This window comes from Pelobates fuscus, chromosome 10 (genome assembly GCF_036172605.1).
Source record: "Pelobates fuscus isolate aPelFus1 chromosome 10, aPelFus1.pri, whole genome shotgun sequence".
Taxonomy (NCBI): domain Eukaryota; kingdom Metazoa; phylum Chordata; class Amphibia; order Anura; family Pelobatidae; genus Pelobates; species Pelobates fuscus.
In genome coordinates, this window is record NC_086326.1 from 12,622,557 (window position 1) to 12,638,795 (window position 16,239).

The 16,239-nt window shown below is 38.6% G+C and overlaps 1 protein-coding gene across 3 annotated transcripts in view; it reads right to left on the reverse strand.

The window, feature by feature from the left end:
• The window catches only part of LOC134575465 (alpha-2-macroglobulin-like), a 312,276-nt gene that overhangs the window by 109,871 nt on the left and 186,166 nt on the right, over positions 1–16,239 (reverse strand). Inside the window, exons 5-8 of one of the 3 annotated variants that reach the window (XM_063434758.1) lie at positions 13,673–13,693; positions 6,968–7,121; positions 6,801–6,885; positions 321–444 (exon numbers count right to left, since the gene is read on the reverse strand). The exons of 1 other annotated variant lie outside the window; for it this stretch is intronic. In XM_063434758.1, the coding sequence (XP_063290828.1) occupies positions 321–444; positions 6,801–6,885; positions 6,968–7,121; positions 13,673–13,693 (384 nt within the window). The remainder of the gene's footprint in view (positions 1–320; positions 445–6,800; positions 6,886–6,967; positions 7,122–13,672; positions 13,694–16,239) is intronic. One more of the 3 variants, XM_063434759.1, reaches the window with a different exon arrangement.

Sequence of the window (16,239 nt, forward strand, 5' to 3'; positions counted from 1 at the left end):
TTTATCATTTATTTTTATAGTAAATTATATGATATGATGAAAATAATGGTATCTTTATTAAGACCATTTAAGGGCGAGAAAAAATTGTATATATGTGTGGGTACAGTTAATAAGTAAGAGGAAAATAACAGCTGAACACAATCACCGCAGAAATGTAAAAACAGCCCTGGTCCTTAACGGTAAGAAAATCGAAAAACGGTCTGGTCACTAGGGGGTTAACGGGTGAAACATTTAACTTTTTTGGTTTTAGGAAAATTGCCTTATTTTTTCTGCTCATCCAAAAGTATCCAATAATATTCCCTATATAATGTTTGTCTCACCTTTCCAGTGATGTTATGGCACAATAATAATGACGAATCTTGGTTTCTTCTCCACCAATACGAAAAACTCCTTCGACACACACTACCATTAAACACCCCTCGAACTGGCTTTCCGTATGTATATCTGTTAGACATATACAGTGAGAAGATTATTTTTTTTTGTCTTGCTTTTGGTAGTACCTTGCGTTTTTGCTATTTACATGATATATAACAAAAAGCGTTGAACAATCTGGTCCTGATAATAAACATTTTCTGATTAATATGATAAAGTATATAATAGTTATCTGGTTAGTATACAATAGATTGAGGCTTAAATCGAATTACCTATTTCACTTCGTTGCTAAATCAGATATTTGGGTGATATTTTTGTATTTCATATTAAGTTTATTCTTAGCTCCATTAGCTCTTACCTGTCTATATCCAAAGTATACTTAATTCCCCAATTTAAAAGCACCTGAGAACTATCTACATTTACCCTAAATTGAAAATAATTGATATATCTAGATATGTGCAATTTGTTCTCTTTCAAATGAAATTTAGTCCGAATTTAAAGGGACACCATAATCACCAAAACAACCTTAGCTTAATGAAGCAGTTTTGGTGTATAGCTCATTCCCCTGCAGTATCACTGTTCATTTAAAAGTGAAATCACTTTGCTTATACAGCCTTAGGCACACCTCATTGCATGTGAACTACACAGCCTTCTTAAACACTTCCTGTAAAGAGAGATCTAATGTTTAAACTTATTTTATTGCAAATTCTGTTTAGTTTAGAATTGAATATGCTCTGTTAATTGCTAGCTAGACCATGCATGATCTAGCTAGATCCTGTGTGTAATTAAAGTTCAATTTACGCAGCAGGAGATAAAAAGTAAAGTAAGCAACATCTGATTAAAAATGAAACCATTTTGTTTTCATGCAGGCTGTGTCAGGGGAGGTGTGGCTAGGGCTGCATGAACAGCAACAAAAGTAATTTAACTCCTAAATGGCTGTGAATTAAGCAATTAAACTTTAGAGGCATGATCTTTACACAAAAAACTGTTCATTAAGTTAAAGTTTTTTTTGGTGACTATAGTGTCCCTTTAAACAAATTCAGCAATATGGTCCAAATTTACAAAAATCGAAATTAAACAAATTAGTACTAATGTACTCAGCAATTAAAAGAGCAAAATTAAGAAAAGTAAATAGAATGTATGTGACGTCTGTGTATGGAATGTATGTGCTGCATGTTTGCCGAGTATTTTAATGGGTTTTAATAATTTTTATATATTAATGCATTTAGCGGCCTTTACCTATTTATGGATGCTGCCTTATACTTTTTGTTTTATTTCTTCTACTTACCTGTCATTCTGTATATTCGAAACATGCAGCAATTGCAAAGAATGCTATGTAGGGATCATACCACTAAAGATGATCATACAGAGTGGTTGGGACTGCTCTGAAAATTGTAAGTAAGGCCTTGGTTTACTCACTCATATAGAGAGCACTATTCTGTGTTTCTTTTTTTATTTGTCTCCATGTCCACCATCCAGTAAGTGAAGATGACATCTGATATTTCTGTATATCCAGATCTGGGGCTCTATCCCACTGCATGCCATAACTAGAGCTGGTTGTACCTCTATTTCATGTGAGTTTGATACCATTCTTTGGGTGCTGTGTATGTCCCATTTTTCAGATTTACTGCACTATTGAACTCTCTTTTGCCTACTTGTTTAACCCATGTATATCTACAAATCTACACAACTGTAAGAAGTCCTACCCAAGTTTATCATTTGGAGAAAATAATATCTTCAATGAAATGATTCGCTTTATTTTAAGTATACTTTTCCTCTATTTTTTCAATAGTATTTTATTGAGTTATGTTTATGCAAGTGGGGTGCAGGAAAAGTAAAAGGAGTCGGGGGTACAGAGTTATACATTCAAACAGTGTTGCACAGAAAATTGCAGGCAAAAGATTACTATTATAGTTAGTCAAGCCTATGTCCCAGGTAAAATAATAAAAAAAAAAATGTTAATGTTAATAAAAAATTTAATTTATGTGTGTAGATCCTATATTTAATGTCATACTAAGTGTATTTTATAATAATATATACATATATTAATATAAAATTCACTTATAATTAATTTACACATGTATATATATATATATATATATATATATATATATATATATATATATAATAACGATATATAGTGTGTATATATATATATATATATATATATATATATATATATATTATAAAATACAATTAATAAGTAAATTCAAATACATTTAAAAATAATAATAAAAATTAAAAAATACATATCTATATGAAATTTTATTCTAACTGTATTTTGATATTAATATATACATATATATTTATATCAAAATACACTTAGAATGAACATTTATATACATCTATGTATCTATAAATAAATCAAAATAATACAAAATATATATATATATATATATATATATATATATATATACATGAACAAAATTACATAAATAATTTCATAAATCTACACGTAGACTTCAAATATATAAATATGCATATATATTTAAATTCTACATGTGTATTTATGTAATTTTTTACATAATGAAGTAATTTTATTGATTGCAATTTGAGGTACCTGCCTGAAAACCCAGGCCGAAAGTCCAGAGAAATTAATTTGCTAGCACTGTATTTAACCTGTAACTTTCTATGACACCCTAAAACCTGTACATGGGAGGTACTGTTTTACTCGGGAGACTTCTCTGAACACAAATATTAGTGATTCAAAACAGTAAAACAATGATATTGTCAGTGAAAGTGACGTTTTATGCATTTTTCACACACAAAAAACACTTTCACTGATTATATAATTGTTGCGATATGTTTTACTGTTTTGAAACACTAATATTTGTGTTCAGCAAAGTCTCCCGAGTATAACAGTACCCTCCATGTACAGGTTTTATAGCATTTTTGAAATTACAGGGTCAAATAAAAGGGTCAAGCATTTTTCATTGAAAATTGCCAGGTTGGTTATGTTGCCTTTGAGAGCGTATGGTAGCCCAGGAATGAGAATTATCCACATGGTGGCATACCATTTGAAAAAGAAGACAACCCAAGGTATTGCAAATGGGGTATGTCCAGTCTTTTTAGTGGCCACTTAGTCACAAACACTGGCCAAAATTAGCGTTCAATTTAGTTTACACACAAACAAATATGAATGCTAACTTTGGCCAGTGTTTGTGACTAAGAGGCTACTAAAAAAGACTGGACATACCCAATGTTGAATTCCCCTTGGTTGTCTACTTTAAAAAAATATGTACATGTGGGGTGTGATTCAGAGATTTATGACAGATAATAGTGTTACAATGTCACTTTTGATACATTTTAAAAATATATATTTTGAAACAGCAATTTCATATTTGTAGTAATAACCCTATAACTTGCAAAAAACTAAAAAAAGCACGCAAACACTGGGTGTTTTTAAACTCAGGACAACATTTTGAATCTGTTTAGCAGTTTTTATTCATTAGCTTTTGTAGGTAAGTAAAAGATTGTTCAAGCAAAGGTCAAAGGGCAAAGGTTTAAAAATAATGTCAGCAAATATTACTTTACTGAGAGGGTAGTGGATGCATGGAATAGTCTTCCAGCTGAAGTGGTAGAGGTTAACACAGGAAAGGAGTTTAAACATGCGTGGGATGGGTATAAGGCTATCCCAACTATAATATAAGGCCAGGGACTAATTAAAGAATTTAGAAAATTGGGCAGATGTGCCAAATGGTTCTTATCTGCCGTCATAGTCTATGTTTCTATGTTTTGGGTCTGTTTGGTGTTTTCGTGCATCCTTGGTACAATATATGTATTTTACCTTTTGGAGATGTGGTTTGCTCTACTGGGTTTAATATTCAACTGAAGAGTATACTCTTTAGTTGGAGATAGGAAAATAAGTGAGTTGGGGATATTAAATGTATGTTGAAATGTTGGGAATGGAATAACTTCCTCCCTGTCCAAGAGATCACTAATATGTGTTATTCCCGCTACTTGCTATTTGCTATTTGCTGTAAAGAAAGCCATGGTGTGTTTGCCAAGAGACTGTAATGAAGCATCATCAAACAATCTGCTTTGCTTAATTATGCACACCCCTCTCAAAAATTCTGTTAAGAAGTTAAATAAACCCTTGCTTTGCCTTAGTGACTTGGAGGACTTTTTCGGTCTAGTTTGTGTCAGTCTGAGTTTGTTGCTTCCCAAGTGCTCGTGGTCAGACCTGGCCAGAATATAGTCAGAGCTGGCCAGAATATAGGGAAAGGTAACAGCTAAATTAAGTCTCCGCAAAATATTATTAACTCATACTGGGTTATTCACTAAAGAACATCTTTTGTCTGGATGGAGAAAATCCAGTGAAAATTAGTGAATTCTGAATGCAGTGGCCATTCTCATGTTTAAAAAAACAAATATATGCTTGGAATTCGGACCGCCTGAGAGAAATCTGCGGCAATTACCAGAATGCATTTGGTGTATGGTTTGAAATTGGTGCTTTCACAAATCCAATATAAAGTATTAAAAACTAATAAGAATTATTCTTCAACGCACAGAGTGAGCTCTTGTAGCAGGGAAATCCCTTATATAGGAGTTCAGTCCCATATATAGGGAAATCTAAAACAAATTCAGGCCTGTTCGAGTCTTGAATTGGAAAATCCTGACATTGTTAAACAGTGCGAACAATGTCCGTGTAACAAAACTTCATATTTTGTTCCCCAAAAGTAAATTTTCTGCATTCGGTAAATAAATCTACCGAACACCCACTGGCTCATTAAGATCATAGAAAACTACAGACTTAAGTGCTCTCCCTGTGTGTCACAGAAAAAGAGGCAGCGAGACTTGGTCTTCGAGTGTCTGGAACTCCAACTCAGACACTAAACCCCGCGAACAGACCACTACCACAGAAACTATGGAACTGAGTCAGGCAGGCACCTCATAAGTAGGGTAGAACATTGGCTTAAAAACAGAGTACAAAGAGTTGTCGTTAAGGGTAAATTTTCAAGTTGGACAGAGGTGGCAAGTGGTGTCCCTCAGGGGTCTGTTCTGGGACCCCTTCTATTTAACATGTTTATAAATGATCTTGAAGACAGCATTGAAAGTCATGTTTCAGTGTTTGCAGATGACACAAAACGTTGTCAAATAATACAATGTGAGCAAGATATTACTGTGCTGCAGAGGGGTTTAGATAGACTGGGGGACTGGGCACTCAAATGGCAGGTGAAATTTAATGTTGAAAAATGCAAAGTTACGCACTTTGGCGTAAAGAATACACAAGCAATGTATACAATTAATGGAAGCGAATTAGGGATAACAACACACGAAAAGGACTTGGGAATTGTTATAGATAACACACTATGCAACAATGTGCAATGTCAATCAGCAATGGCTAAGGCCAGTAAGGTATTGTCATGCATGAAAAAGGGCATTCATTCTTGGGACGAGAATATCATTTTGCCTTTTTATAAATCACTGGTAAGAACACATATTGAATATGCTGTGCAATTTTGGGCACCTGTTCTAAAGAAGGATATTATGGCACTAGAAAAAGTGCAGAGGTGAGCTACAAAATTAATAAAAGGAATGGAACATATCAGCTATGAAGAAAGGTTAACAAATTTAAACCTACTTAGTTTAGAAAAACGTTGCCTGAGAGGGAATATGATAACATTATACAAATATATATTCGGGGCCAATACAAACCATTGTGTGGAAATCTATTCACAAACTGGACTTTACATAGGACACGAGGTCATGCGTTTAGACTGGAAGAAAGAAGATTTCATCTAAGGCAAAGGAAAGTTCATACAGATGTTCGAAAAGCTACTAGATGCATACTTGCAAAAACAGAATATTCAAGGATATAGTCTTTCAATGTAGGGTAAAACTGCTTGATCCAAGGATAAATCTGACTGCCATTCTGGGGTCAAGAATGAATTTTTTTCCTAGTTTGTCGCAAAATTGGAAGTGCTTCAAACTGGGTTTTTTGCCTTCTTTTGGATCAACAGCAAAAAACAAATGTGAGGAAGGCTGAACTTGATGGACGCAAGTCTCTTTTCAGCTTTGTAACTATGTAACTATGTAATGAGCGGTCAGTTAAAACTTTAACCCTGTGGCGATTCGGCTGTGTTCGTGGGATCTAAGCGCTATTTGGACAACTTTGGTGCTCAGATTCAGGCTATACAGGGATATGACATTTATGGGGGTTCCTATTGGTTTTAAGTGTATTATTATGTATTTTCAATTTTTTTGTATTTTATGCAGAGTCATGGTGTCTCAGAATTTCGTGTGCTGATAGAAGTGTTGTGTAGAAGGTGAAATCCTTGACCTAGTCATGCTTAAACAGTGATTGCAGCGATAACAAACCGTGTGTGACACCCATAACAATTGTATTATTAAATGCCATATTACTAAAAAAAAAAAATTTATTTTAGAATTAGTGCTATTATTATGTATTATTTTGTAAAACTTACCTGCCACATATTTTAACTGGAACATGTTCACTGTTAAACATGACCACTGGAGGGAACTCCATACTGGTCTCAAATTTTGGGAGAACTGTGAATACATATGGGAAAGAGTTAAAAAATGCCACTATTAAGAACGCTGACCAAGGAAAAATCTTAAAAATATTCCTTACCATATTCCTCCACACTGAAGATATGGGCAGTGTTTTTGATCCTGATGGTATAATCTCCCAGAATGGGTTCTGGTGAAAGGGAAAAAGAGAACTCTGCAATTCCCTGATTTGGAGTCACATTTAGCCATTGCCCGATACGGTTCTTTTCTTGATCCTACGAAAAGGGAATGACCTCATTACAGTAACACTGATCAACAACCTCTTAAACCAACACAATTCTCAGAATAATTAAGAAATACAAGTGTACAAAAAAACCACAGGTGTTATAATGTTCAAAATTATAAAATCTCTAGTATTTTTAATTTGATGTTGCAGGATTCTTGCATTTTAACAAACTGGGGATGACTTTGGTCTTATTGATAGTAAACAGCATGTCTTCTAATCAATGAGCAGCCTACAACTCTCTAATTAAAAACTAGCAAATGTGCAGCTTTGGGAATGGGTTCTGTAAAACACCAAATGGCACCTTGCTCAGCTTCTCCCCCTTCCCCCCTTTCCTTCACCTGTGGGCATCATGTAGGGACTTAATATGAAATAATAATGAAGGTTGACAAGGTACTTCCACTGGTTGCTAGGTTTCTCCCCAATCAACTAGAAGCACTGATTAAGATTTAAAAGCATGCAAATGGGCACTCAAAGGCTTTCACCACTCAGAGCCATTTGTTTTTTTTCTTTTTTTTTATCTGTGTATGTTTTTCCAGTTTCTTTTTCTTTTTTTTTTTTTAACAGTAGCTTTGGGCTTTTATGGTATTTTTTTTTTTTAGCCATTGTGTGTGCTGAAGAAATGAAACATTGAGAATGAAAAATAATTATGAAGATAAGTATTTTTAAAAGTATTAGATTTATTGGGCTCCTCTCACTATTATTTGGCCGAGGGGAGTAGCTACCGGTAATTTTTTTTATTGTATGAGAGGGAACGGGGGAGGGTGAGGGAGTCTATGGGTGGGTGCTCAGGAAGGACAATGGAATGTCCCCCATTACTATATAAAATAGCCCTTCCATTTTTGAAAGTCCTCCTATATCTTTTATAGAACCCGAACTAACTTGCCACAAGTAAGGGCAGGAGGGTGGACAGTGAACGTACTGTCCACCCCTATTATTACATGTATTATTACAACCTTTGCGTAATTTGTGAGATTTTTTTTTTTTACCTAATACTTCTGATTTATAACTCTGAATCATGAAACATAAGAAACAATTTGTGGTGGACAAAATCATGTTGGCTGGCTTGCAGGCATTGTGTAGTTGGGGGTGAGGGGAGTTTTCTGTCAGTGGGCAAATAGTTGGGTTTTTTCATTGTGAATCACAAAACAAATTATATGACTCATCCATTCAGCTTATTATTTTTTTTTTATAATAATTTGTATTGAGTAATTAAAAGTCGTTACAGCATTTGGTGCAAATTTCAATCGGTAATGCAGTACATCAAAAGAATAACAATTATGTATAAACGGGAACAATGGTGAGTAAAGTAGCTGTATTGTACAGAGTTTTGAGGGATTTACATGGCATAACACATAGTATTGCGTGTGGGTGTGTGTCTCCTTTTTACTTCCCCTTACGGTGTGTTCGCTTTGTCCCTGTGCGGGTATTTCCCTAAGTGGGTAGGGAGTCTCTCCCCTTGCTGAATCCTAGCTTGGATAAGGTCAGGACGGGGCTCTGTTTTATCAGCAGCACATGCAACCCTATGGTTTACTCAGTGAGGGTCACAGTGATCGTCTGTTGTACTCTGATATTTTTGGGCTCTTCTCAAATGTGGTATCTGTCGTACTAATGGATTTTGCATTGGAGGAATTGAAGCCAGGGTGTCCAGGTAGTGTGGTATTCGTCATGTTTAAGAGTGAAGGAGTAGGCCAGTTCTTCCATTGTTCTAATGGAGTCTACCCTGGCTATCCAAGCTCTGATGGTCGGGGCTGTGGATTGTTTCCACATTGTGGGGATTAGGACATTAGCCGCTGTCAGCAGGTGGTTGAGTAGGATACGTTGGTGCTTGTCTAGGGGTTGGGGGTATAGCAGAAAAAGCATGGTTTTGGGTTCTTGTGGGAGATTGATGCCTGTGATTGTGTATATGAGGGTTGCTATCTTTCTCCAGTAATCTTGGATCATTGGGCAAAGCCACCAAATATGGCCTGTAGTACCCGCTACTTATTTGCATCTCCAACATGTTTTCGGCGTGTTGGGGAAGAACCGATTGATGCAGGTCAGTGTATAGTGCCACCTAGCTATTCGTTTGCAGTTGCCTTCATGGGTGCTATTGCTCCTCGATGTGTGGAAGATGTTTTTGAATATTTTGCGCGAGTCTTTTGTCTGTATCTGGGTAGTAAATTCTTTGTCCCATTGTGTCGTGAAGTTTGGGAGGATCTCGTCTTGACTTTGGCAAATCAGTTTATAAAAGGATGAGATTTGTCCTCTACATAACGTGTGATGTGAGCATTGTGTTTCGTAGAGTGTGTGATTTCTGTGCCCTTGGAGAAGTATGGGTTCTGAGTGTATATAATGTTTGATTTGTGAGTGTCTAAGTCTGAGCAGTCCGGAGTTTTCAATTGTGGGTATTAAGTCTTCTAATGGGATAACTCCCTTGTCATTGAGGACATCCCCTAGAGAGAGTGTGTGGGTTTGTCTGGGGAAGTTTTGGAAAGCACTGGGTTAGTGCCTGGGAGGAAGGATGGGTTTTCCGTAAGAGGATACAGCGGTGAGGGGTGTGGCGCAATATGTTGTTCCTTTCTGAGTTTGTACCATATCTTTAGAGTGTGTGTTTCTGTGTTGCGTGTCATTAGGTCTGTTCCCCGTCCCAGCCATGGTATGTTGTGGATAGAGGTTGTAAAGAAGTTAGCTTCAATCTGTACCCATTGGGTAGTGTTCCGGGGAACGCCCACTCATATATTTTTGTGAGAATAATGGCTTTGTGGTATGATTCCAATTCGGGAAGTCCTAGGCCACCTCGAAGTTTACCCTTTATCAGGCAGTCGTATTGGAGCCAGGGCGGATTTCCTGCCCATACAAACGTAGTGAATGCTCGTTTGGTGTGTGCGAAAAAGGATGGGGGAATTTTATTAGGGAGAGTTTTCCCTTCACTATGAGGAGTCTACCATTTGGATAAGCATAGTGGCTTATATGAGTGTAGGGTGGCTACTCCTCTCATCTTAGCCCCTTCGTAGCATCCGTAGTAGCCTATGGGATAATGGCGGTTTCGTATAGTGAGGGAAGAACTGGCTTTAAAATGGGTCTCCTGTATAAACGCTATGTCTGCCTTTAAGTAATGAAGTTCTCTGAGGGTCAGTGTTCGTTTCATGGGAGAGTTGAGTCACCTGACATTCAAAGTGACGATGGTGAGGTTGGCCATGTCGTCTGTGGGGATATGTGTCATACAGTAGAGGTTTCAAGCGTATATATAGCTACTAGTAACACTTGGATAATCAACAAACAAATAATCAAATAAACTAAAGAAACTATGTACAATTCTGCTCGTGTGCAGGTGGAGCTGGAAGTTGAGATGGTATTGAATGTGGATTAAGTCAGCCTCGGTCGACGGTGGCTTTCCCCTTGGTGACACTTAGGTCTCGGGGAAGTTGAGTAGGCACCGCTTAGGCTGTATACAACGCTCTACTCGTGGTTAGAGTGTCAGTTAAAATTTGAGGGGGGTGGTAGGATTTGACTACGATACGTCTTCCTATAGAGACGGGCTATCCATGTAATGCTAATTGGATTGAACTGGTAAATCAGGCTTGAGGGTATTTAATTATTATGGGACCTTTATTAGCCACCGGTCAAGGTGGGGGGAATGGTGTGCAGCAAGGTCTCTTGGGCTGGGACTGGATCTTTTTGCTGGTAATCAGGCATCAGGCCTGTGGGTGGTGTATGCATCTCGATTTCCTTCTACGCAAAAGTCAAAAGTAGACTTCTTGTAATGCCATTCGATTTTGGCACTGCTGTGATAGGCATTGGGGTTACATTCATAGTACCATTGTTTTGGTCTTGTCGGCACATTATATAGTTTGATTCATGAATATATCCGTACATTTAAAACAGGTCAATAAGGGAGGGGGGGGGGGGGAGTGCAGGGTGAGTGGATAGAATGAAGGGTAAAGTTGGGTATGCTGGGATCAGTTCGGAGGCAGGTAGGAATGGACAGTTGTATAAGGATGGGCGAGGGAGGGGGGTAGAGGTTAAATATTTATAAGGTCTGATATATCCACATATTATCAATAACACCAAGGAACATATATATTACCACTCCTCGGGTTTCCCTCCAGGTTTCACCTAAGCAGGGGTGTGACCACAGAGTGGCTAGGGCTCCCATGGTTTGTAGTCTCAGTCTTAAGATGATGTGGAGTCCCTGAGTGTTCTGTTATTTGTTTATAGTCTGTAGTCTCAGGCGGGATCTTTGTGTTCCTCTGGGTGTAGAGAGGTTAGACTTTGCTAAGCGTCCTGGCATTGAAGAGGGTGAGGTATGTTCATTTAGTGTGGTATGATGATGGGAGGTTTTGCGATGTCTTCCTCTGTACTTGGTGGATGTGTAATCATTGGTCTTCTGGTATTGTTGGGACAAAAGTGCGTCTTTGGGATGGTGGCTGAACTGGTCCATACCAATCAGGAAGGTAGACTTCTGGGAGGTTTAAGGCTGAGGTAAAGGTCTGTACATCTTCAGCTGATGATAGGGTTGCAGTGATCCATTGTGCGTCGCTGTGATTGCGAGGGGAAAGCCCCACCTGTAGCGTATATTTCTGGAATGCAGAAGGTCAGTGAGTGGTTTCATGGTTTATCTTGCTTGGAGGGTCATCCAGGATAAGTCCGGGTATATCTGCACCGGCTTGCCGTGGTATAGGAGTGGTTGGGATGTTTGACGCAGGTTTCTAAGGATGTCTTCCTTTATGTTGTAATAGTGGAGTCTGCAAATGACATCCCTAGGGGTGTCACCACCTAGATTTCATGGCTTGAGAGCTCTGTGTGCTCTGTCTAACAGAATGGGCAATGTTATGTCATGTTGGAGTATCAGATTGAATAATTCTTGCAGAGTGTTGTGGAGGTCTTCCCCCTCTGATTCGGGTATGCCTTTAATCCTTAGATTGTTTCGGCGGCCCCTATTATCCAAGTCATCTAGTGCCCTGTACATTGCTGCCATTTGTGTATTGTGGGCTGCTACTGTGCTTTGCAGGGCTTGTAATTGAGTGCATGTGCAGTCATGTTCATTTTCTAGGGAATTAACCCTTTCACTGACCTGTCTGACCTCTGTTTAGATGACATCTATTTTCTTTTGGAATGTCACTTCCAGTTTCTGCAGCATTGCTGCTAAATCTTATTTAGATGGAAGATTTCTGAGAATTTATTTTAGGTCCTTGTCTTTATCAGTGTCTGAAATAGTTTATATGTTATTTGACATCGCCGGGCTGGCTGGTGCTGAGGATTGTGCCGCCGGGTCATCCGGCGCCATATTGGAGCCTGAGGCCTCGTTTTGATGGTCGGCCCGATCTTTCAGGTATTTCGTCAGGGCGCCTGATTTTCCAGTAGACTGATTGCCCCTCGTGTGGGAGGCTGTGGAGAGGCGTTTGGGGTGTCCCATGTTGCGGTATGTGCCCGATGGCTGTGGATTGTCTCAGTTTCGGAGCTCAGTTCCCAAGCGTCCATTCGTGCTCGCAGATAGCTCCGCCCCCCCAGCTTAATTTGTTTTGTGATTTGTATAATATATAATGTTTCAGAATTGCAGATTTGAGATAATTTACCAATGAATCATGATCGAAAGAAACTGAATGCACGAGTCTTATATATTCTACTGTTCCCCTACTGTTGAGAATTAAGGGTCAGAAATCGTGTTCTTAAGTATCTGCATATATTGTGTAGGAGTCCTCTCACATTGCGTCATACATTGTAATAAACAACAACTGAGGTAATCTGAGTAATTATATCACAAATGAGAAATAAAATACAGAGCATATCTCAAAACATTTCCTGGTTTGTGTAAAAGTCAGCACACATCTTTTATCAAATATCTGCTAATGATCATACTGCATCCATCTCATCCTAAGCATGCAATTTATATTCAATGTGACCCTAAATATTAGGCCAGACTAATGTTTTTACCAATTACTTCTAGGTTCATTAACCTAATTAAGCACATTACACACCATTGTTGTAAATAATTTTTTGCATAACTTTCTCTGAGGTCCCAAATCTAAAAGTTTCTCAATATGAAAGTTATTTAAACAATGAAAATAGTGAATATTTGCAAAATTTTTATACTGTAGCGCATATATATATATATATATATATAGTAAAGAATGAAGGGAGCACACTAGGACTCTTTTCAGTGAAAAAAATGTTATTTACTGTATCATCAAGTAATACATATCCTGTGCAAAGTACAAAAAAATCGACGTTTCGACCCTCCTTGGGTCAAGATCTTGATAAAGACCCAAGGAGGGTCGAAACGTCGATTTTTTTTGTACTTTGCACAGGATATGTATTACTTGATGATACAGTAAATACCATTTTTTTCACTGAGAAGAGTCCTAGTGTGCTCACTTCATTCTTTACTATATATTACGCGGGATTGCACCTAGGCAGTTTATACTTTGTATTTATAAGCTTTAAGGGGAGTGCCTTGCTTATCTATTTTTGTTATATATATATATATATATATATATATACAATTTTTTGCTTTTTATATGTAGCACTTGTCTGTCTCACAAATAGATGTTTTGATCTTACCTGTAGTTCTACGACTGGAATCTGAAACAAAGTAAACAAATTATAAATGTTTAGTAGTATACTGCACATAAAATGTTACACTGAACATAAATATGTAACATTTCTGTCCTTTATGGTTATTTCAAGGATGACTCCACAACATAGTACTTTTAATCCATCACTTCCACAATTAATCCATTTATACATAGAGAGCCACCATCCTCATTAACACTCCTACTTACTCAGAAACTAGAAATTCCTCACAATGATATCTACCGTATATTCTTAGCATCACACACATGGATAAATAACCCAACTTGACAATTCTATGACAAACTGGTGACTTCACTCATATCCCTCTGATCGCCATTTGCTAACATGAAATATTTATCAGATTAAGCAAAATGGCATTAAACATGGCCAGTTAGTGTATTGCAAAATAAAAATATTATGTGCATATTTTGAAATACGCTCATAACCACATTTTCTTACTATTTTGTTTCAGGTGAGAAAACATAGAAACATAGAAACATAGAATGTGACAGCAGATAAGACCCATTCGGCCCATCTAGTCTGCCCAATTTTTAAAAAATACTTTCATTAGTCCCGGGCCTTCTCTTATAGTTAGGATAGCCTTATGCATATCCCATGCATGCTTAAACTCCTTTACTGTGTTAACCTCTACCACTTCAGCTGGAAGGCTATTCCATGCATCCACTACCCTCTCAGTAAAGTAATACTTCCTGAAATTATTTTTAAACCTTTGCCCCTCTAATTAAAGCCTATGTCCTCTTGTTGTGGTAGTTCTCCTTCTTTTAAATATAGTCTCCTCCTTTACTGTGTTGATTCCCTTTATGTATTTAAATGTTTCTATCATAGCCCACCTGTCTCGTCTTTCCTCCAAGCTATACATGTTAAGATCCTTTTTTTTTTTTTTTAAATTCTTTATTTTTGACGTGCAGGTGATTACAAAGCATAAACATACGCCACAACAGCGTGTTTGAATGGTTAAACATAGGATTAGCAGTGGCATGAGAGGTTTGCACATTTTTGTTTTAAAATGAAAATAACAGGCTGTTTAACAATATTAGGTAAGGTTACAAACGTTATGCTAGACAAGCTTGTGAGTGGTTCAGTCGCGTTTAAGATCGCGTGAAATGTTACGTCATAGCTATGGTATTGCATACCCGAGTAGGTCAAACGTTGACGCTTATACCATATTTACGACTGTTTAGAATAAATGAGCGTATCAAGCTATTAAACCTCGTTTTCATGTTATGGCAGGCTAAGCTAGGCATGCATAGAACAATGTTAATTGCGCTTAAGATATGGAGCTGGCTGGTCGTTTAAGTGTATATCTTCGTAGCGCATTACAAACAAAAAATAAGAGATTAGAGTATATAATAATAAAAAGAAAAAAAAAGAAAAGAAAAACTGAGCTTAATCAGCATATCATGCTGGTGAAGTATAAAAGAGATTACATTGCGCTAGTTATTTAGGCTGGCTAGTGCAGGTGGGTCAGGTAAACTAGTCATATGCAAGATATATGTAGAGTCCACGTTAGAGGCAAAAAACATGAGTATACTACATTATGTTCTCTGTGTCAGGGATCAGCAGTGGTGACTGTTGTTCGCGCTTAGTCCCATAATGGCGTTTTCAGCTTTAGGCAGCGAGCTAGAGTTCAGCCTATTCCCAAGGATGGGAAGCGTGAGCCCTGTGTGTGGAGGACGAGGGTGGCTGTAGCGTTCTGACGGAGTAGTGGTCCCCTCTCCGGCGCCATACATCCTGCTGCTTCAGAGGCATGGACCGGCAGCTGAGGTAAGGCAAGCGCCAGCAGTGCCGATGTTATGCTTTGTAGGGAGATTGTGGCAGTATCATGATGGCGTCAGATCTCGGAGGCAGACTTTAAGTATAGGGTGAGTAGTCGGCCGCCATCTTGGGTGTGCCTCGAGGGCTGGTGTCTTGTTGTAGTGTTCAAGGTGTGCAGCTTGTGCCTGGTAGCTTGCTCTCAGCTCCCCTGCTTGTTATGTCATCAGACCCGCTGTGAGGGTCCTCGCTGGGGTCGGTGGCGGGCCCTGAGCTCTTATGGACTCCGTGGTGCAGGAGCAGTAGGTGAGGTGCCTTGGGTCACCGCCATCTTGCACAGTAGGCCTTGGGTGTTAGGCTCCTTGCTGCTCGAATTCTCCCCAGTGTGGGGACCGGGATGACCCCCCCGGTCCAAAGGGGGGGGTGAACGGGACCGGCTGGCGACTCAGGAAGTCAGCGTGTGGCAGTTGGAGAGGGAGGCCTGGTGGCGGCCGTCCACCTCGCTCCTCTCTTGAGTAGGCCGCAGCCCCCCAAAGCTTCGTGCCCCCTCCAGGGGGTCTGAAACTCCCGATCTCAGGGTCTGCTACCCCTGCCGTGGCCGTGTGGGTATCTCGTGGGTTTGTTTTGGGTCAGTGTCTTCTGAGTGCAGCCTAAGAGGCCAGATTTCTCCGGAGCCTCTCCTGCATGCGACCGGTCAGCATGGCGGTCCGGCCCCGCCCCCCCATACATGTTAAGATCCTTTAACCTTTCCTGGTAAGTTTTATCCTGCAATCCATGAACCC